The following is a 23,636-nucleotide window of genomic DNA, read 5'->3' on the forward strand; positions in this document are numbered from 1 at the left end:
TTCCCATCTCCATACTACACACTGCTTTTTGAGATGCATAAGACATCTCAAAGGCACTGGACTTAGGTCACAATAGTAAGGAGCAGCAAAACCCTACCAATAACAATGCACAAATTGTGAATGCACAAATTGTGAATAAATCCAAAAGCTACTAAATGGACAAATTTAAGGAATTTTGGATTTACTAAAATGGTAAGGATGTTGAACGTTCCTAACCAGCTTGCCTCCCTAATAAAAAGTAAGTTGTCTCTCGATACATATCCATTCCATTTGCCAAATCTCGTAACACTCTGTTGTGCTGCAGTTATGCTCATAACATTTCCCCCTCTGCAAAGCAGAGCACACTTTATTAGTCTGCTCCCGAGCTTTCGCTGAATGTCTTTACAGGGGTGCATTCTGTCCTCAGACTTTGGAATCTTGCATTGGGAAATTGGAGGGAGCTGGAGGAAAAGTGAAATGGTAAATCTCTATTCAGTTTATTTTTGTATCTTTTAGGAATCTATCAATTTTTGCCAGCCATACCTTCAGATTCCAGTTGTTTCAGCTGCTGAGAAGTGTGCAGGAAGTATGCTCTTAACATAACAAAGGCTCCTATCACAGGCACAGATGCCAGGAAGATGTAGGGTTGTATGACTGATACTACTGCTATAGCACCAATCACAATGAGCATTAACTGCAGGATGAAAGAAAAATGCTATTGACACAGTAAACGTCCCCTCTACGTTACAAATTCCAAATTGGTGATTTAATTTCCCCAGAGGAGGTATTAGCATATATATTTCAAACATCCCAGCAGTGTCTTCCCAACAAGGGTTTGCATCTGAGAACAAAAAGAAACTGATAGTATTTGGAGCTAAAGGTCTTGGAAATTAATAAGTGGTTTCATGATTCGCTAAATCAAGCACTCATTTAACAGTGGTCTGGAAGACATCACAGTGTTTTTCAAATGCACACCTGTACAATGATCAAAATAAGATGCAGATTCTTTCGTACAATTATCATGGAACACTATGTCAATTCATGAATATAAATATGAAAATTGTTCTATGACGATGCAAAATGCATGTCTTTTTTGCATAATATTATCATGAACAAGGCTCTAGATTGTCCTGTATGAATCATGGATTTTGCTTTCTGGTGGAACTATTTATTCTGCGTCACCCCATGGATATTTGTCTTTATCAGGAACACATAACATCAGAACATTACTCAGGGTAATCACAATCATCTGAGGCCCTTCTTTGTGTGCCTCCTCCATGAGAGGTCCAGAGGTCCATGAGAACGGGCCTTCTCTGAGGTAGCTCCCCACTTGTGGAATACTCTCATTAGGGAAGCTTGCCTGGCGCTGCCATTACATACCTTCAGGCAAAAACACTCCTCTTCTCTTTGTCTAATTAAACAATCTAAGGCCCTTTAAACAATGGGGGGCTATTATTTTTGTTTGTTACTATGGTATGTATTTCTGTGTTTTTATATTGTAAATCGTTCTGTGATCCTCGGATGAAGGGCAGTATAGGAAATTAACCATTATTAATAATGTAATAATTGAAGAGAAAAAACTGCCTCAAGGCTCATCAGCAAAGGACTTGTTATCTTATTACAACGTGGTCAAAAAAGGCAGAAACGATTCTAATAAAGCTAAAGCTACCATGGAATCATAGGACTGTAAAATTGGAAGGGACCCCAACGGTCATTGTCCAACCCCCTGAATTGGCAGGAATCCCAGCTAAAGCATCCATGACAGATGGCCATAGGACCTGTACTAAAAAGCCTCCAAGTAAGGAGTTGATGCTTACTGCGGATCCATCACAGTGAGTAATTGAAAGTTTCAAGTTTTATCACCAACAGCGGATGGCATGGTGGGCCTGCACTGCTCACCTGACCTCAATCCACTTCAGCCACCGCAGCACCCCAGGATAGAGAGAAGAAGGAATGTCGTGACAGTGTGGTATAGTGCAAACATGATGGCAGGAATGCCAGAATGGCTCTGCCATTGTGTTTGCACCATGCCAACCTCACCACCACCACCACTGGACCCCTCTGTGCTGGTAAGCTGCAGTGACTCAGCCACACAGAGGTCAGATGTAGACCCAACACACCATCCGCTAATGTTTATCACCAAGTTGGTTTACTGGGAAATCTTAACATGGTCACCAACGTTGGGTGACTGGAAGCTCTTCCATTTATGAAATGGATCAGCCTCAACCACACATTGTATCTCCTGAAATGCCGCAATTTGGAGGCCAAAAGCTTGACAAGCCATGGAAATAGAATTTGCATTTTATGCCTTGGAAGGAAATGGACTCACCTGTCGAAGTCATAGGGCTTAGCATCACTTTTGCAAATGCCAAATTAATATATGAATTTATTTCATCCAAGATGAATGCTCATTAGATACATTTTTTGTTTAACATCGGTTTTTTCTAGGTGGCTGGTGGCCCACTCAGTTTATGAAAATAAAGCCATTGTGGAACAAAAATCTGTAAAAAAATGTATGTCCTATCCATATATTGGATAGCTCAATATCCATTATTGTCATGTGAAGTGTTCCTGGCTGGATATTATTTTATGAACTGTGTTAAGCTAGCTAGGCAGTGAAGAAGGAGGAGAAAGAGTATGGAAATCATAATGCAGGGTTGAATGGTCATCACAGTTTTAACTAAGAATTCAAGAAAGGAATGTTTGATTCAGCTAAAATATGCATCTTCATGAACATGGGAAGAACCCTACTGAATCACATCATCTAATCTACCATCCTGAGTACAAACAGATGCTTCTAGGAAGCCCAGTACCAATACAGTGAGGTCCTCCCTCCCTGTTGCCCCAACAACTGCTGTTCAGTGGCATAGATTGCATATAGCTATCACGACTGTCACAGAATTCCCCTTTTAAGGCCATCTGATGTACTGGTCATTGCCACATCTTGGGTCAGATAAACCCTGCACACTGATTACGTATTATGTAAATAAGGATTTTATTTGGCCTATCCTGAATTTGCCACCACTCAGTTTAATTGGATTTTTCAACCCAAGTCTCTCTCTGGGTGTGCATGCACACACATATCACAGAATTGTAGGGTTATATAGATTTGGAAGGGACCCTGAGGATCATCTAGTCCAACCCCCTGCAATGCAGGAATATGCAGCTGTCCCATACGGGGATCGGACCTGCAACCTTGGCTTCATCAGAAGGCCTTGTACACCTTCTTCTGGCAAGTCCTGCAGCCAAGCTGGAGGCAAATGTACTGTTCAGTTTTGGACCCCTTCAGTAAGGCCAAGAGGGGAGTATTGTCGTCTAGGCAGTCCAAGACTTCCATACACACTGCCCAGGCTTGCACCCCAGGAAGGTCACATTGGTTTTGCTAAACAGCGGTTTGACTTCACCCCTAGAGACGCACTCCATTGTCTCTTGAGATGCCAACAAGGAAGGAGGAGGATGGAGTAAGAAGCTGAGCTAAGAAGAGTCATAAAGGCACAGATTGGGTGGCAAAACATTGAAAATAAGCTTTATGTACACAAACATTATGAGCACTCATTTATTCTTGTTGCTTCTTATTATTCATTAGTCTCTTTTTATTTTCTGATCTTCGTAAGTGATGGCCAGAAAACCAGAAAACAAAGCACTGTCAGCCACTCTGCAAAATATATATTTATTTTCACAAACCTGGATGAAGTCAAATATTGTAAGCGGTAGTAGGTCATCCAATATCGCTATGTCCTTTGAGAATCTGTTAAGTATTCCACCTACAGGTTGAAGAGAACGAAATGATATAGGAGGAGAAGATTATTGCTAATATGAGCAAAGTTTATTAATATATTAACTGTACATATAACCTTTCTTAGTAGTAATAATTTCTGAGTACTTAAAAAAAAAATGTGTGAAGTTTTGGAGAAAATTTAGCACTGAACTGAAACCTACCATAAAAAGACATTTGTTTTCATATAGGCAGCAGAACTTTGGCACCAGGAGACTGGTCTGAATGATCTACAGTATAAGTAAAATTTTACAAAGGACTGCCTATGTCACATTATATCATATACATGTTGGTAAAGAGGCATGCAGGCCTGTAGCCCAATGCATTACTGTCCACTCAGCATAACATTAAGAAAATGCACTGTTTGTATAGGGGAACATGATCGCATAAGCAAAAACAAAGTAAAATAAGGCAGCTGGAGTAATGGAGCATAACTAACTACCGTATTTTTCCGTGTATAAGATGCCCCAATGTATAAGACTATCTGGGGAGACTCCAAATTAAGAAAACATCCCTCAGCACTACCTGTGTATAAGACGAGCCCCAATTTTAAACCTAATTTTTTGGTTAAAAAACCTAGCCTTATACACAGAAAAACACGGTGCTTATTACCGTATACGGTAATAAAATACGGGGGAAGCATAGTTCCCCCACCCTGGTATAAAAGGAGTAACTGGAGAGGAAAGTGACTGGTTTGGTAAGGCACAATCCAAATCCCAGGTTTGCCACGCTAGAGGGGGCTCGGATGAGGTGGCGATGTCCTTCTGCCCAGTACATGCGTTAAAAGTCTTATCCTTTTAACACTGGCTGCCCTAATGTAAAAGTTGCTACCCTAACAGTGGACAAGGACCCTCCTTTGCTCCCCTAAATTAGTTTTTTCTGGAGTTGTACCCTGCCTATCCTAAACATGTTTATTCAGAGGTCGTCTCTTTTGACTCAAGCAACGGTTAAATTCAAACTCAGTGTGTTTAGGACAACTGTTGGAAGTTACACTGCATTCAACGAGGCTTCCTCTCAGATGTGCGCAGACCTAAATAGCTTTCAACCCAAGTACTGTATTCTAGAGCATGGGTAGATAAACTAAGGCCCGGGGGCCGGACCTGGCCCAATCGCCTTCTAAATCCGGCCCACGGACGGTCTGGGAATCCGCATGTTTTTACATGAGTAGAATGTGCCCTTTTATTTAAAATGCATTTGGGGTTATTTGTGGGGCCTGCCTGGTGTTTTTACACGAGTAGAATGTGTGCTTTTACAGTGGTACCTCAGGTTAAGTACTTAATTCATTCCGGAGGTCTGTTCTTAACCTGAAACTGTTCTTAACCTGAAGACCACTTTAGCTAATGGGGCCTCCTGCTGCCGCCGCGCCGCCAGAGCATGATTTCTGTTTTCATCCTTAAGCAAAGTTCTTAACCCGAGGTAATATTTCTGGGTTAGCGGAGTCTGTAACCTGAAGCGTATGTAACCCGAGGTACCACTGTATTTAAAATGCATTTCTAGGTTATTTGTGGGGCATAGGAATTGGTTCATTTGGGGGGGGGTTCAAAATATAGTCCGGCCCCCCACAAGGTCTGAGGGACAGTGGACCGCCCCTTGCTGAAAGAGTTTGCTGACCCCTGTAATCTAGAGTAACTGAGAGGAAGCTGATGGACGAGGTGACATGTGCCACAAAGGGAGTGAGATGGTCTATACCTGCTTTCAATGTGTTGAAGGAAGACATGGGTGCCTGAAGGATGGCATGCAGCATCTTGCGGTGAAGGGTTTTAGAAACCAAGATGAGAGTATGCACCAGGGGTAGGCCTCGAAAGAGGCCCAAGGCAAGTAAGGTATCAGCCACTCCCACATAAATGTAGAAGATGTAATAGCCACTAGTCTCTGTAATGATGACTGCATAGCCCTCCACATCTTGAGAGGAAGCATTTCTTGCCTGTGTTGCATTTCGGCTATCTGAAACAGACAACCTATTGAAAACAAAACAAAGCATAGACTATGATCAGTACAGGTCTGAGTTAATTCTTTGTTCTAAAGTTGGGGGCAGAAATCGGAACTTCTGATCTACAGAAAATGGAAAATGAATATTTGGTAAAACTGTAATAATAATAATAATAATAATAATAATAATAATAATAATAATAATAATTCTTTATATCCAGCCCTCCCCAGCCAAAGCCGGGCTCAGAGTGGCTAACAACAGTAAAAATAGCACATTTTACAAAAAATCACAGTCAATTAATTGAAATACGTTCTAAAATCAATTCAGAATCAAATTAATGCCAACCATTGGGCTAGAGTTCTGTGAGGATTACAGCAGGAGAGAGGGGGTCAGACTGTGCCTTGGCCAAATGCCTGGTGGAACAGCTCTGTCTTGCAGGTCCTGCAGAAAGATGTCAAGTCCCACAAGGCCCTAGTCTCTTGTGACAGAGCATTCCACCAGATCGGGGCCACAATCGAAAAAGCCCTGGCTCTGGTTGAGGCCAGCCTAACTTCCCTGTAATTTGCAATAGTGGTGAGGAGAATGTCAATTTCAAAGGAAAGTGTTTTAAGTTTTCACTATGGCAAAGTATATTCATTCTCACTTGCCTCTGTGTGTGAAAGGCAGAGAAGGGATTGGGTATCAATAAAAAGGTATGCAGTGTTGCAAGCCCCACACACCTTTGGCTCTGCCAATCATTTGCTGTGACTCCCAACTGATATTTCCCTGGGTCTACAAATCTTCACAGGAAAAAAAAGATTGGACATGATAATGAATTTCATTTAAGTCAAGGGTGCTTTGAAAATGATTGCCTTGCACACTGCTGGTTCAGAAAACTAGCTTATTGATAAACATTTGCTAAGGGACGCGGGTGGCGCTGTGGGTTAAACCACAGAGCTTAGGACTTGCCGATCAGAAGGTCGGCAGTTCAAATCCCCATGACGGGGTGAGCTCCCGTTGCTCAGTCCTATTCCTGCCAACCTAGCAGTTCGAAAGCACGTCAAAGTGCAAGTAGATAAATAGGTACCACTCCGGCGGGAAGGTAAACGGCATTTCCGTGCGTTGCTCTGGTTTGCCAGAAGCTGTACGCTGGCTCCCTCGGCCAATAAAGCGAGATGAGCACCGCAACCCCAGAGTTGGTCACGACTGGACCTAATGGTCAGGGGTCCCTTTACCTTTACCTAATCATTTGCTAAAAATGCAGGTACATCAAAAAATGTTGACCAATGTTAGAACTATAGTAAATATTTGTTGGCATCCATCTGTCTCAAGAGACAATGGAGTGCACCTCTGGGGGTGAAATTACCAGTAAGCTGCTGGAGAATCACAGTGCTTGCTGGGGCTGCAGAGGCCAGTAACTTGGAACTGCTGCCTCCTGTATTGTTTTCGTGGTGTTAGCAGCACTGAAGTAATCTCTCTGAGGCGCAAGCCTGGATATTATGTATGGAGGTCCTGGGCTGCCCAGACAACAGGACCTCCCACCCACTCTTGGCCTTGCAGTTGCTGTCCGAAGGCAAGCCGAGAGATATGTTTGGCACCAGCTTGGCTGCAGGAGTTGCTGGAAGGAGGAGTGCAAGACACTATCCCACTGTCTTAGGGACTCCACTCCAGAGCGTAGGGTTTGCTCCTTCTTCCAAGGATGTCCTGAGAGGCAGGCAAAATGGTTTTTCCCCCTCTGGGTTTATTCCCAAAGCCTTTCTCACAAATGAGTAGAGCTGCAAGGCAGCAGAAGTTTAGGATCAGAGTTCTCTCCTAGTTGGGCTACCTGCAGGGCCTGCAAGACAGAGTTGTTCCACCAGGCCTTTGGTCAGGGCGCAGCCTGACTCCCTCCTCTGGCAACCTGCACAGAGTTTTGCTTAATGGTTGCCATCAACTTGATTTAATTAATTTTTATAATGAAATATTTTTAGAATGTTGGATTATTTGATTGTTTGATTATTTGATTGTTGTTAGCCGCCCTGAGCCCGGCTTCGGCTGGGGAGGGCGGGATATAAATAAAATTTATTATTATTATTATTATTATTATTATTATTATTATTATTATTATTATTACCTTCCCAGATTGCAGACACAACTCCCCCTCTATAGTAAACAACTAATAACTACTACTACTACTACTACTACTAATAATAATAATAATAATAATAATAATAATAATTTTATTTAAACCCCGCCAGAGCCAGGCTCAGGGAAGCTAACATCAATAAAATTTCAGTAAAAACATAAATAAGAAAAAAAAGAGAAAGAAAAAAAAATTTAAAATGCAGGTTAAAATGCAATTTAAAATGCAGCCTCATTTTAAAAGTCAAAACCATAAGGGGAGGGAAACATAAGGGTCAGACTGAGTCCAAATCAAAGGCCAGGTGGAATAGCTCTGTCTTGCAGGCCCTGTGGAAAGATGTCAAGTATATTTTATATACTTAAAATAATATAATACAATAAACACTCACTTATTGATAATCAATACACCAGCAAGAGAAGCAGCCACCTGCAAATAAGAAACACATAGTTAATTGTCTGTCATCATCATTTCCTGTTCTTATCTTGCTCTTTTTCCAAGAAGTCCAAGATGGCATACATGTTAAAAACATAACAAGAGCCCTGCTGGATTAAACCAACAGCCCATCTAGCCCAGAAACCTGTTCTTATAGTGGACAACCATCTGTCTAGGGAATTTTGGGAAACACTGGGTATGAAAGGAATCTAAATAAAATAGTAGCACATGTTTAAAGCAACTTCCTATTTTTATCTAATTCCTTTGTGTATGTGTTAATTTTCTTTTCCCTTTTAAAGTTTACCAGTTTATATTTTATCAACCTTATTTTTACCCTCTGTTTTCTTCCTTAGTTTACAGTGCAATGCTACCAATGTCTTAGAAGATACACTGTGTTAAACAGAGCATGCAGAAAGGTAATTGTTAGTAGGATCACACCGTTAATTTCACACACACTAACAGGTTTTGGTTTTTTTAAGTAAACTATGGGTCAGACGAGAACATATTTAATCTAGAATATAAAAGGTTTCCCTCCTCCACCTTAAATTTTAGAATTAATTGGTTCAACCTAAATGGTTGAAGTGGGTTATTTTGTTTTCTAATGAGCCATGCTACAGCCTGATTGCTCAACTCACAATGCCTGAACATGCATGGAATACTGTGAGCATGTTCTGTTATGTCTCTTGCAGGTACTTGATATGATGAAAATTCTTAGAGATGACATGGTAATGTAACTGATCAATATCAGCCAAGAGTGTAGTTTCCTTGTGAGTAGTGGCGGAGAGCAGGTGGGGGCGGGCATGGCACGCATCCCGGGGGCGTGGCGCGCCGCCCACAGGGGCGTGATGTGCTTCCTGGGGGCATGGCACCCAGCGCGGGGGGGGGGCAGCCGGAAGTGCCCCCCTGCACTTCTCTTCCTCCGCCAGTGCCTGTGAGTTAGGAGTGCCAGCAGCTCCCTTCTGCTGCTATCACTATGAAAAGAATTATACTAACACTGCTTTCATTTATAGTAGCTTAAGCAGAGTTAAGTTAAAATAGAGTTAATATACTTACCTCAATTAGAAAAATAACTACACATATAATTAACACAATAATCAACTTTTTGTGGACAGTAATATATCTGAAGTATGTATTCCATGTAGTAACAGCACTCATGGTCTCTGAATCCTCACAAAAATATTCCTGGGAAAATAATGGACAAGAACACAATGAGAATCAGTGCTTTCTTTCTGGAAAATAGGTGCTGGTATTGTACTCACCATGAAGTTGCTACAGTAAGAGCCACACTTTTTAACAACAAATAGAGGTGCTGTTACTACGTACCCTTGAGTGCCCCCTGAAAAAAGCACCAATTAGAACTATCTGAATAACATAATCTTTCGTTGGCACCTTATTCAAAGGAATGAGAGCTGACTATTGTTGAGATGGGTATAAAACTTTTTAAATTTCTAGCTGTCTTCTAAACAATATGATATAATTGAAAATCCCTGACATCTCATTGTTTTCAGGGGGATTTTTTTCAGGGAAACCCTGGATGTATGGGAACACGATAGAAAAGGCAGCTCCAAAAGCTTAAAAATCAGTATTTTGGGGGGAGGTTCCGCCCCCCAAAAGGTGAACAATTTCTAAAAAGCTCAGCGATTTTGCGTATGCCAGGAATTTAACTTTTCTGAAATATGGCAACCCTACAATATGACGCTCGCACAATAAGATGCTTAAGAATATTTGCCCAATCTATTTCTTTGCGTTCATACTTCTAACTTGTTTATTTAAAAAAAATCATTGAGGAGCTGCAATGAAGGAGAAGATTTTGACAATATCTGGCAACCGCTGGTTATTGTACAGATGTTGGATAAGTATTTTTTTACTATTTTAAGGATGTGTTATGTTCACCACCTGGAAACTTTGTTGTAATCATTTATAATTGCATAGTACACAATAAACAAAGCACTCTGTGCTCCCTGAAGCACAGCCCAAATGCAATCTTTGTGCTTTGATTCAACAGTAGTAGAGTTTGGATTTGATATCCTGCTTTATCACTACCCTAAGGAGTCTCAAAGCGGCTAACAATCTCCCTTTCCCTTCCTCCCTGACAACAAACACTCTGTGAGGTGAGTGGGGCTGAGAGACTTCAGAGAAGTGTGACTGGCCCAAGGTCACCCAGCAGCTGCATGTGGAGGAGCGGGGAATCGAACCCAGTTCACCAGATTACAAGTCTACCACTCTTAACCACTACACCACACTGGCTGCTCAAGTACTACTCAAGTGTTGGGTCTACTCGCGTTCAAACAATGCATGGTTGTGGGGAGTGGAGCCACACATACCATCCGAGCTCCTAGGACCTTGCACACTCCACTCTGTATTTTTCCAGGGGCAGGGTTGTTGGGGACAGTACACATAGACCTGCAGCCCTTCATGTGTTCTTTGAATGTGAGTAAATCCAACACCTGAGTAGGACTATTACCATGAGAAGAATCTCCCTGAGATCAATTATTACATTTTCAAATATGAAATCAAAGGGGTACATGATACAAGAATGCTCTACTGGGTGTTCAGTCATAGAGGACCATGTTACGTAGATCATGGGTAGGCAAACTAAGACCCAGGGGCTGGATCTGGCCCAATCACCTTCTAAATCCGGCCCCCAGACAGTCCGGGAATCAGAGTGTTTTTACATGAGTAGAATGTGTCCTTTTATTTAAAATGCATCTCTGGGTTATTTGTGGTGGTGTTTTTACACGAGCAGAATGTGTGCTTTTATTTACAATGCATCTCTGGGTTATTTGTGGGGCATAGGAATTCATTCTCCCCCACAAAAAAATATAGTCCGGCCCCCCACAAGGTCTGAGGGACAGTGGACCGGCCCCCTGCTGAAAAAGTTTGCTGACCCCTGACATAGATACTGGGAACTGAAGCATATCTAACAACAATCTTCCAGAAGAGCAGCCATGTTAGTATGTTTGCTGATAAAATAGTCTTTCAGCAATGTAAAAGAGTAGCCGGGCTATTATGGGATAAGCTTTCATGGACTACATTTTATGAGGTGGATGGTATATAAATGCACATCCGCCAACAGTAATTTGAACCACGTACCTTTAAATCCTCTTCATTAAGCTCCTCACTTATTTCTGCCACACTGTCCATAGACAAGCGCCTGGCATAGATATCTGTATCGCAAGACGGGTGGGCTACTGACACTTTACGTATGGATACGTTGCCCTTTTTGTAAAAACTCTGACGTTGGTGAACTGATGTTCGGGTCATCAAGTTAAGCACAGACTGTCTTCTATGTTCTCTAAACGTGGGTCCTGCGTTGATCACATTGCTGCGTGGCAGAATTGCCTCTCCTTGTTCAGAGTCTGGTACCAACGAAAACCTTCTTTCTACGGGTTTCCCAAGGCCTTCTTCTATACCATTGACCTGCAGTGGAGTTTTTTGCATAAAGGAGAACTTCCTGCTAGAATTCAGCCCGTTCATGACAGAGTTCTTCCTTTTTTCCACAAAGTTTGAGGTCTGTTTAAAAGACGTTCTCTTTATTTCGTTTGGTGCGCCCATGCCGTCGCTACCAATAGAAAGTCTCCTCAGCGTTTCGCTTAGAATGGAGTTCCTTCGATCTGTGCTGAACTGATCAAAACCATCAAATCCCATCAGCTCAGAGCTAAAGTTGGGTCTCTGACCCTGAAGTTCAGAAAATGTCCCGTAGAAATAACAAGTTCCTTCGTGTAAAATCAGTATCTTGTCTGCTATTTTCAAATGTTCCAGCTTCGATGTAACAAGTATTCTAGTTTTATTGACAATAAGTTTGCAAACACAGCTTCACAAAAAGAGGGGGGGGGAACAATTAGAGATTTCAAGGAGGGTAATCATTGCTCATTTTCTGTCCAATTTTGCTGATCTTCTTTGAGTGCTTTCCAACTTAAAAGCAACAACCCAGATTCATTTAGCCAAGATACAATTTGAAGAGCAAAAGAAAGTATGCCACTCAAGTAATTGTGCACTGAGGACTCTGGCTAGGTATCTGAATATCATAGCCACCAGCACTGGGTATATGGGGCACAGGGAGCTCTAGCCCCCTCAATATTTTGAATCAGGGGGCCCACTCACCCCCAATATTGAGGGGGTTGACATCCCCTACCACCCCTGGGCACCCTCCATGTGCTCCAGCCCCTGCCTGTTTGTTTGTTTTTTTAAGGCTCAGTTAAACTATTATTTGCACACAAACATAGATGAGACGTGTGTTCTTTTAAATGTCATTAAGTGGCTGATAACAGCTAAGGTGAGGTCAGCAAACCAACAAAAATAGCACATCCTGGGATGATCTACAGAACTACTGAAATTCACACTAAGAAGCTTGGAATGATCATGAGGCTTTACTGCAATCCAATTAGTTACAACATCCATAGAATAATGTGCATTTCATGATGTTCTGAACCTACCTAAACCTACTCCTGAAAGCATTAAGCATTTGCACAAAATCAAATTATACATTAGAAAATCTGTTTTTTGGGTTTGAGTTCTGCTTTGCACAAATTCTTTTGCATTATGTTGGCATAATACCCTGTGTATTTATTTATTAAATCTATTTATTAAATTGTTATTTGATAAAATTTATTTATTAAATAAGCAACTATGTCAAAATATACTATACCTTTCAAATATTTCTTTCTCTGTTAACATGTCTAGATAACCGAAAGGGGAATCCAAGAGATATAAATCAGCATCTTTATATACTGCTCTAAATAAAGGACATAAAAATGAAATTAGCTTCCATTAAAAGTAAATGCTAACATTTAACTTATATTTGGAATGTTTGATCAGAATATTTTTCTATTATTATATGCAATATAAACATCACCCAGGGAATCCGGTATTGTGATCACGTAGGCTTTATAATCCACCATATTAACATTTAATTTCAGGAAACAATTAGAACCTAAATTTCGAACGCCATGGCGCCTCTGCTGCAGCACCAAAGGACCTGCCTTCATCTGCCCCACTGGCAACAAAATATGTTTCTTGCATATTGGTTTCTACAGCCACAGCAGGCATTGTAACCTTCCAACAGTTTAATTTCACCCCCAATGACGCATTCTTCTGTTGTCTCCCAAAACAGACAGATGCCAGCAACAACCGATACCAAGCACTTATCCATTGTTAGGCCACATAAAAGCATGGTGCTTTGCTTGGATCTTAAATCCTCAGTGATTAAATTTGAATTTTGCCATTGTTGGTGAACACCGTGGCAATCAAGTTTCTCCAGAATAAGCTCAAAATGTAAACAAGAGGTCAATTAAGCCCATGAAGGTGTTGTAGACATATTTTCCATCTATGTGATTAAAGAGGTCCCATATAAATGGTATCTACATGTTATACTGGATGCGGTTGGTGCTGTGGGTTAAACCACAGAGCCTAGGAGTTGCCGATCAGAAGGTCGGTGGTTCGAATCCCCGCGACGGGGTGAGCTCCCATTGCTCGGTCCCTGCTCCTGCCAACCTAGCAGTTCAAAAGCACGTCAAAGTGCAAGCAGATAAATAGGTACCGCTCTGGCGGGAAGGTAAACAGTGTTTCCGTGTGCTGCTCTGGTTCGCCAGAAGCTGCTTAGTCATGCTGGCCACATGACCCGGAAGCTGTACGCCGGCTCCCTTGGCCAATAAAGCGAGATGAGCGCCGCAACTCCAGAGTTGGTCATGACTGGACCTAATGGTCAGGGGTCCCTTTCCCTTTACTTACATGTTATACAGGGGAAGGATCTGACTATTCCAGCTCTACAATTCTATTATTCTATTTCAGTTCTCTTAGTTTAAGTCGTATAACCCTCATCTGAAAGCTGCCACCTATTCCTGTAGTGTATTACTTCAGTTGAAATGGGAGCATCACCAACAATTCTAGTTTAAATAAGGACTGTGTTGCTAGCAACAACTCTGTGCTAAAACCACTACCTCCCGTGTGTTTCCCACAAGTGCTGAGGAAATGCCTGACTGAGCTTGCAATGGGAGTAGTTGCACTAGTGAATAATGCAATGCTGAAAACTTTGGGCAGACATTGCACCCATTTTCAGAGGAAGGAATATTTCAGACGTTATAATAATGGGAACCTGAATGCATTAGCTCTTGCAGAGTGACAACTGCTAGTTACAACAGGGAAGGAAAACGGAGTGTAGGATTATTTCTGATGCCTCCCTTTAAATGTCAGAATTTTGGAAAAGGCTGGAATTTCATACTATCGAACTAGAAAGCTGTATTTGAAAACATTAAAAATTTAGCAGCAATTTTAGGCACCAGAAGTTTTTCAATTAGTTGTAAGAAAGCAACAAGGTTCTGAATTTATAAAACCAAATCCTTACCTTGCATTTGAATGTGAGACTTCCATTAATCATGAGAAATTGCATGCTGATAACAAAACAAGTATGGGCTGTATTTATTAAAAACATCATACAATTATTTCAATTCACCTGGCAAGAGAGATCCTGGCTCGCTGACCACCACTGAGAGTGATTCCACCTTCTCCCAAAACGGTATCATCTTTTTCTGGAAACTTTGAGATGTCCTGTTGAAACAGTTTATAAAAGATTATTTTTTTTCAGTTACAGATAGGTAGCCGTGTTGGTCTGCCATAGTCAAAACAAAAAAAATTTTTTCCTTCCAGTAGCACCTTAAAGACCAACTAAGTTAGTTCTTGGTATGAGCTTTCGTGTGCATGCACACTTCTTCAGATACACTGAAGATACTTCTTCAGATACTTCTTCAGTATCTGAAGAAGTGTGCATGCACACGAAAGCTCATACCAAGAACTAACTTAGTTGGTCTTTAAGGTGCTACTGGAAGGAAAAAAAATTTTTTTTTTTTTCAGATTACACCACAGCTTCTCAATTTATATCATATGGAGCAATTCTAAGTCATAAAAATGAGCACCTGAGGGCAAATTCACACAACTTGTTTGCCATTTTAACCAGATCTGCTTGGGAGCAATCTCTCTTTAGAGCTCTTTGCAACCCAATGGGCTCTTCAGAATCCTGACTAATCTAATCATACGACTCTTACCAGCTCTAGACCATGAGACAACCCTTGTACCTTTAAGAATTCCTTCTGCTGCAGGAAAAATCCATTGCACTTTTGAGTAAATTATCTAAAGCAGGGGTCAGCAAACTTGTTTAGCAGGGGGCCGGTCCACTGTCCCTCAGACCTTGTGGGGGGCCAGACTATATTTTTGGGGGAGGGGGAATGAACAAATTCCTATGCCCCACAAATAACCCAGAGATGCATTTTAAATAACAGGGCACATGCTACTCATGTAAAAACACGCTTATTCCTGGACCGTCTGCAGGCTGGATTTAGAAGGCGATTGGGCTGGATCCTGCCCCGGGCCTTAGTTTGCCTACCCATGATCTAAGGCTAATTGTTCTGTAAGACGTTTATCCCCTTTTCCTGCCCTACATTTGTTTTAGTTTCATCTTTCAGTCTTTGGGCTCATTATGCTCTGCTGGATTTGATTAGGTGGTCAGCTACTAAGACAAATATGCTACCAGCAATTTAAACTCTGGTTTGCTTTGTAAATAAACATAATAACCCTCGGCTTCCTTCAGTTTTTCTCTTTCCTGATTCTCTAAACATTGCTTTGGTTATTTTCTGAATGTTTTTTTCCCCTCCACAGTTTCAGCATTAATTTCACTGTGGGTACTTAAGCTGGAGACAGTAGTCTAGTCTGTTTTGTAGGCTGCTGGGACTCTTTTGAAGATAACCTGCGTATCTGACAAACTTAACTATAAAGTTTCCATAGGAACAAAAGCAAGTTTCATGTTTCCTCTGATCACCGACAGTGAGAGTCATATACAAAAGGAGAATCCTGTTAGCATCCAAATCAGAATCTCAATCCCAATCAGAAGAAAGAAGGCCTTCTTATGTTCACTGGGACTCGATATATGAAGTCTAACAGGGACGCAGGTGGAGCTGTGGTCCAAACCACTGAGTCTCTTGGACTTGCCAATCAGGTCAGCAGTTCGAATCCACATAATGGTGTGAGCTCCCATTGCTCTGTCCCAGCTCCTGCCAACCTAGGAGTTTGAAAGCATGCCAGTGCAGGTAGATAAATAGGTACCGCTGTAGCGGGAAGGTAAACGACATTTCCGTGCGCTCCGGTTTCCATCACGGTGTCCCGTTGCACCAGAAGCAGTTTAGTCATGCTGGCCAGATGACCCAGAAAGCTGTTTGTGGACAAATGCCGGCTCCCTCGGCCTGAAAGCAAGATGAGCACTGCAACCCCATAGCTACCTTTGACTGGACTTAATCATCCAGGGGTCCTTTACCTATACGCAGTCTAAGGCTAATTAAGGAACATATAAAAATGAGGGGGAAGTTTAGATTGGCAGGCAAGCAGAAGACCGGCAGGCCACTCTGAGAATAGATGGTTGAACTAAATGGTTCTTTTCCTATGTTCTTAATGGGAAAAGTAAGATTGTGAAACAATTTTCTTGAGATATTTCCTAACTTGTCTGTGAGTATCATGATTTGCCAGATTTTCTGAGACCTTTATCAAAGTTCATAGAGGCCTTCTCAACGTCCACTGTATAGTTCTGAGGGAGAAAACTGCATTGGAGTCTACTTCTCCTTAAGATCTCAAGCCAATCATGTTTCTTTAAAGTTTTACTTGCTCCCTTCCCACCAGCCTTGAGTACAATTTTAAGATTGTGAAGGACTGTTCTTAAATACTATACTCAGTGCCAGACATAATGCGTTCAGCGTCCCTGGTAAAATCCTGCATTTGTTTTAATAAATAGAAATATAGGTCCTTTCTGAGGGCAACACCACAAACCTTAACGGATTTCTGGTTCCATCTCAAATATTTTTGGATTGAAAAGTACTACTAATGAGGTCTTTCAACACTGCAAACACTAATTCAGAGTACAACAAGTAAAATGTTCCACCCTGCAGAATGTGCTTCAATGTATCCTAAAAGGAATTTTTTTTCTCCTATCTCAAAACCCAGAAAGTTATGCAAGCTATTTGCTTTCTCTTCCATCTATGCATAATTGTATTTGATAAAGCTACTTCGCACATCTCCATCAATCCTTCAAGTGAAATTTGATGGTAAATTCTTTGGAACGGATTGCACACCAGTCAAAGGAGATAGGGGCTATTAATGATTGGGTTTCCTGACATGAAAACTAATTGAGGTACGAATGGGGGAGTGATAGTCTGACCTTTCACTTTACCTGCACCAAGTAGTTTGCTGCTTCAAATATACATACATGAGAAAGGTAATATAGGCAAAAGGTAAAAAGGTAAAAAGGTAAAGGACCCCATGACAGTTTAAGTCCAGTCAAAGGCAACTATGGGGTTGCGGCGCTCATATCACTTTCAGGCCAAGGGAGCTGATGTTTGTCCACAGACAGCTTTCTGGGTCATGTGGCCAGCAGGTCTAAAGCGCTTCTGGCACAACAGAACACCATGACGGAAACCAGAATGCACGGAAATGTCATTTACCTTCCTGCCGCAGCAGTACCTATTTATCTACTTTCACTGGTGTACTTTTAGACCACAGCACCACCCGCATCCCATCAGAAAGGTAATATATGAACTATGACTTACAGGTATGAGATGAGATGAGATGAGCAAGCTGTTCAGCATTCCGTATTACTTGCTTAGTATAGCAATGTGATACATGCACTTTTGCAAATGCTAGTTAATAGACACTTCTGATAAAAATATTTTAAGCGCTGTTATTAGCTCTACATCTTCTGTCTCATCCCTATTCTTTTCCTTCTATTCAGACCCAGAAGATTTATAGCTTACCTGGCTGAGCCATTTGCAGGTTATGCAACACAACCTATCCATCACAAAAATTTCTGCTTTAATTGTTTTGTTGGCAAAGCCTGACTTTAATGAACAGATAGACTTTGGAAGTACAGCAACCTCAAGAAAGAATTGGATTTCTACAATTTCAACAGCCATTTCAAAATTTCAAGATTCGGCCAAAGAGATAACAGACATGCATATACACTAGTATAAATTTTACTATAACATTATTATGGCTGCTTCCTCTTAACAGAATGCATAATATTTGATTCTTTGATTTACTGTCCTAGTTTTGGGACAGCTATACCTTATTATACTTAAAAATCCAGAGGGTTATTTCTCTACAATGTAATTGAAATCAATCTTGCAGCTGATGACAGATTCCACAAGAGTATGACACATCTCAGGAAAATATTGTCTCGCTATCCCATTCTCATTTATTTTATCATGCTTCGATTAGATGTGTCAACAACTATATTTCTCTCTCTCTCTCTCTCTGTCTATATATACATGCATTTGATGCCCATATTGACCTTAACTAAATTGTAAGCCCAGTGTTGTTTTGAAATTTTCATTTTAATTATAAATACAGGTTGGTTTACGATTTGGACACATTTTAAATCATTCACCAGTCAAGGCTGTGCAATGAGATCTAAGCAGAAGACGACTGTACCTTGAACAGGGAAATTAAAGCATTAGGGTTCATATAGCCTTGTGCTGAATGAGGAAAATACTGAATACAGTACAGTACTAATAAATTATAAGTGCTTCTTTGAATTTTAAAAATCTTATTCAGCACTTCTTATACAGTACTGCCATTAGCTATATGTACCCCTGCAGCTTTTAACCACAATCACGTACTACAAGCAAGAAGAAAATATTAAAGACTGACCTCTTCTAACTGACAGGCTTTGATGACACTCTTGTATCGGAATTCATCATAGGAAACCCCAAAGATGATGTTTTCTTTAATTGTTCCAGGCATGATCCATGATACTTGAGGGCAAAAGGAAATCCTTCCACTGTGTTTAATTTTACCTTCCAAAGGCTCCAGCTCTCCCATGATCATCATCAGGAGAGAAGTCTGTTGTTGAGATTTATAATAATTAACATTCATTCTTTAATAAAGAGGTGTGTACAACAAGATCTAAGGGACACGGGTGGTGCTGTGGGTTAAACCACAGAGCCTAGGACTTGCTGATCAGAAGGTCGGCGGTTCAAATCCCCATGACAGAGTGAGTTCCCGTTGCTCGGTCCCTGCTCCTGCCAAACTAGCAGTTTAAAAGCACGTCAAAGTGCAAGTAGATAAATAGGCGGGAAGGTAAACGGTGTTTCCGTGCGCTGCTCTGGTTCGCCAGAAGCAGCTTAGTCCTGCTGGCCACATGACCCGGAAGCTGTACGCCGGCTCCCTCGGCCAATAAAGCGAGATGAGCGCTGCAACCCCAGAGTCGGTCATGACTGGACCTAATGGTCAGGGGTCCCTTTACCTTTACCTTACAACAAGATCTAGCAGCCATGACTATTCTAAGTTTGCAACTTTGTACAATATGTTTATATCAATAAATCTGAAATGATGGGGTCTTATGTGCATGGTTTGGCAGATTCATTCCAATACAATTCAAAATGCAAAAGGATGAAAAGTCTGAAAATCACCCTTGCAAGCTCAGAAAATAGCCTGTCAAATCATAGAAGTCTTTCACATTTACAGAGTAAACCTCAATGCCCCTGTGAATCTCTGATGAGTCAAGCAAAGCATTAGTTGTAAATTAATCATAAACCTAGAGATATGGCTATTTGTGCAACCTTGAAAAAGCATAATTAATTTGTGCAACTTTTTAATTGATCCTGTTAATGATTTGGCTTGGTGTGACATTTCCTGCAATACTTCTCTGTAAAACAGGACAATAGCACAGCTAGTGATTCATTCTAGCTTGAAAGCCCTTCAGGAAGCTATTGATCACTACTTCAGAATACACTTGCCATGGTTTCTGAGTTAATTAGTAGCTAATAGTAACCTTGTGGCACTTAGTGCACATCAAAGTGGTGAGAAATATGAGGAAATATCATACATGTTATCAAAGGTACTCTAAATGCAAGCCGCTTTCAGAAATTAGCCTCCATGCATTCCCTTCATTTTTTCTTTGAATGCTGTGAAAGCTAATTTCTAAAGGGGGTCTACTTGTCACAGAATGCCTTTAGTTAGTAAAGCAGTCATAAAACTTTATTTTTAAACTTCTGCATCTCCAACAGAGGTGGGCTTCCTGTGACACAACTTGAGAACTTAGGACAGCGGTTCTGAAATTTTTATTCTGAAAGTGTGGCCCAGAGAAAAAGGGTTTGAGAACCACTGTCTTAGGCACTGCAGCTAAGCTGTGACTTGATGAGTTAGTTATCGAGAATAACTGGAGTCAGGGCTGGTGCTAGCATAGCAAGATGCAAAAGCAAACAAAATACCCTTTAAAGTTTAAAAACCTTCCTGCCCTTTTAAATATTGTGTAAAAAATGTAAAGGTAAAGGGACCTCTGACCATTAGGTCCAGTCGCGAACAACTCTGGGTTTGTGGCACTCATCTTAGTTTACTGGCGAGGGAGTCAGAGTACAGCTTCCGGGTCCTGTGGCCAGCATGACTAAGCTGCTTCTGGCGAACCAGAGCAGCGCACGGAAACGCCATTTACCTTCCCACCGGAGCGGTACCTATTTATCTACTTGCACTTTGATGTGCTTTGGAACTGCTAGGTTGGCAGGAGCAGGGACCGAGCAACGGGAGCTCACCCCATCGCGGGGATTCAAACCGGCGACCTTCCAATCAGCAAGCCCTAGGCTCTGTGGCTTAGATCACAGCACCACCCGTGTCCCTTATGTGAGGTAGTACTTAGGATCAAACAAGTGCTTTTATCAATACAAGTTTATGGAAATATTTAAATTGTAGCTTAGACAACAATAGTATTTGACAGAATGCATGAAAGAGCTATTGGCCTACAGATCCTTTACGCAACTGGCAGGTCTCTGGCTGTCATTGGTTGGGGGAGCTCTACAAGTTAGTCTGTTGTTGCCAATGCCTAAGCCAATACCGCTCACATTCTGTAACCAATAAAGTTGTGGCCTAAATTTTGCCCATTAACATTAACCTAAAATCTGTGTCCTTGTGTCTTAATTCTCCTGGGGGGTGGCTTGGGAGCCTTGACATGCAAATATTTCAGCAGTCTGCCATCGGTACCTTTCCTGCTCCAGTAGACCCTGCAACAGCCAGCATCTCTCCCTTTTCAATTCTGAAGTTGATGTCCTTAAGGACAGGAGTAAAATGAAGTTGGAAGTTGCTGAAGAAGAGACCATCACTAGCAGTGGATATTTTCCTGTTGCCATTTTCCTGCTGTGCTTTTGCAAAGAACTCCGCAGATCCCTGCAAAGAGGAAAAGCAAACACTCAAAATTATAGAGCAGCAACAAGGAGGTCTCTGTGCATGTATAAATGAGTTTTCTAAAGAAAATGCTTTCATATTATGTATCTGCACTATTATTGCATTAAAATAATTCCATATGTTCTGATGTTTGCTATTTTGAATGCGAACATTTTGGAGATGGACCCTAATTTAAAAACTGTAGTACATGTGCGACATGTGCCCAGGTAAATAAGTACAGTGGTATCTTGGGTTAAGTACTTAATTCGTTCTGGAGGTCGTTCTTAACCTGAAACTGTTCTTAACCTGAAGCACCACTTTAGCTAATGGGGCCTCCTGCTGCCATCGCGCCGCCAGAGCACAATTTCTGTTCTCATCCTGAAGCAAAGTTCTTAACCTGAGGTACTGTTTCTGGGTTAGCAGAGTCTGTAACCTGAAGCGTCTGTAACCTGAAGTGTATGTAACCCGAGGTACCACTGTATATTTATTGTATATTCATCAAAACGCTTCTTTGTGCTCTTTGTACAAACACACCCACCCACCCAAAGACGAACTTCTCTTCTTCCTTGCATTGAATTCCCACCCTGTCACATCACCTGCATTTAAGCAATATCGCAGCATGGTTGCCAACTATGGTTAAGGTTTACCAGATTTCACATATCATCTGGAAATCATAACTGGAAATGGATTCTGAGTTGGAAGAAAATCTGGTTTAACTTGATGTTAACAGCTAACCTTGGTGTAGATGTATTGAATATCCACAGTTAGCCGGATATATGTTCGGATATTAATCAAGCAATTTCATACTCTATATCAAAACCCACCCCAATCCCTCAAATTGGTATGCAAAGGTGAATCAAACTTTTTTAAAAAAAATTGTTATTATAGTCCATTATTGGGCTTATCAGGGTGGAGTCTAGAAAAATGAGTGTTTTTCTTGGAAAGCTTGGATAAAGGGAGAGATGAGGAGGCAACTTCTCTTCCCTTTTTCCCACCATCTGCCTTTGTAATGAGACACTGGCATGTATTAGAAGATGCACCTATTTTGCAACACCAGTCAATATTTATATACCATGTTAGTTGTATGGTGTAGTGTTGAGAGTGTTCCTCACATGGCAATTCAGCTACCTGGGTGGTCTTAGTTGGGCCAGTAGCTATATCTCAGCCTAACCTCCTTGCCAAGATTGTTGTGAGGATAAAGGATGGCATCTCAAGGGGGAGGGAACCACGTATGCCAACTTGAGCTTATTGGAGGAATGGTGGGACAAAAATTAATTAAGACACCAGATGGTTTTAAGGAATTTTTGTTGTTGTTTTGCACAGAACACACAAGCTAAATGGTAAAATGTGGACAGCAATATATCCTGGAATTTTTGCAACCTCCCCCCCCCCCCAGTAAGCTTTCATTCATTCATATTGAACTAATTAATGCATTAGGTTTGCCATGGTTGTTTGTGGCTGGGCACTTGTACCTTCTGAAACTATATCTGATGCAGAAATTCATCAGATGAAGCTTTACGCAGCATGGACATAGAATAACAGCGCAGTCTTCACCTGCTGAACATCAGCTTGTCTTGTAGTTATTAAAGGCACATGAAACAGTTAATCTAATAAGGGGCATGTCTTTTAAAAGAAACTCTAAAAACTCAACAAAAATGATGAAAATTTCAGATTTACCTCATCCCAGAAGGCTGTTACTTTATCCAGCTCAAGGCCTGTGGTTGTTAAATTATATTCCAGAGTTTTGTATTCTTCTTTTTGCAAGAAATCCTGTAAATTTAATTTAAAGTTTTTCAGGCACAAATACATGTAATGCAGCTTGCTAAATTCTGATCACAGAACATGTCTTTTAAAACATTCTCTTGTTCCGGCACGAATTACTTTTAATTAAAAAGAAGGCAGTTGTTAATGGGCAAATTCTGTCCACGCCAGTGAATATTCATCTTCATATGGAGACTCCCAACATAACATGCAAGTGAGATGACAAGATCATCATAACTGCACATATGAACCGGCTATGTCACCCTTTGTTTTCGGTTCCTTAACGCTATCTCCCCCTCTCCACCTATCAACTTAAAGACCACCAATAAGAATTTAACCTTACGCTTTTGCACTTGAGTATAACTGCGGGTCTAAACACAGGAAAAAAATCACTATAAATAAGTCAGAAATTAGATCGTTTTAACAAAAGAAAAAGTCTCTATGGAAAATCACGTTTTAAAATTTCCTGC

At 41.1% G+C, this 23,636-nt stretch overlaps 1 protein-coding gene across 5 annotated transcripts in view; it reads right to left on the reverse strand.

Moving 5' to 3' along the window:
- CFTR (CF transmembrane conductance regulator) overlaps positions 1-23,636 on the reverse strand; it is an 89,586-nt gene that overhangs the window by 29,486 nt on the left and 36,464 nt on the right. For all 5 annotated transcript variants that reach the window (XR_014539248.1, XR_014539249.1, XM_083574314.1 and 2 more), the window contains 11 exons: positions 23,083-23,175; positions 21,226-21,408; positions 18,901-19,092; positions 14,669-14,763; positions 12,866-12,952; positions 11,311-12,031; positions 9,271-9,399; positions 8,174-8,211; positions 5,444-5,712; positions 3,664-3,743; positions 523-673 (listed from right to left, as the gene is read on the reverse strand). Coding sequence is in view for 3 of the 5 variants with exons in the window: in XM_083574314.1 (XP_083430440.1) it covers positions 523-673; positions 3,664-3,743; positions 5,444-5,712; positions 8,174-8,211; positions 9,271-9,399; positions 11,311-12,031; positions 12,866-12,952; positions 14,669-14,763; positions 18,901-19,092; positions 21,226-21,408; positions 23,083-23,175 (2,038 nt within the window). In the remaining 2 variants the exon portion in view is untranslated. The remainder of the gene's footprint in view (positions 1-522; positions 674-3,663; positions 3,744-5,443; positions 5,713-8,173; positions 8,212-9,270; positions 9,400-11,310; positions 12,032-12,865; positions 12,953-14,668; positions 14,764-18,900; positions 19,093-21,225; positions 21,409-23,082; positions 23,176-23,636) is intronic.

Source organism: Podarcis filfolensis (genome assembly GCF_964270895.1).
Source record: "Podarcis filfolensis genome assembly, chromosome: 10".
NCBI classification, from domain to species: Eukaryota; Metazoa; Chordata; class Lepidosauria; order Squamata; family Lacertidae; genus Podarcis; species Podarcis filfolensis.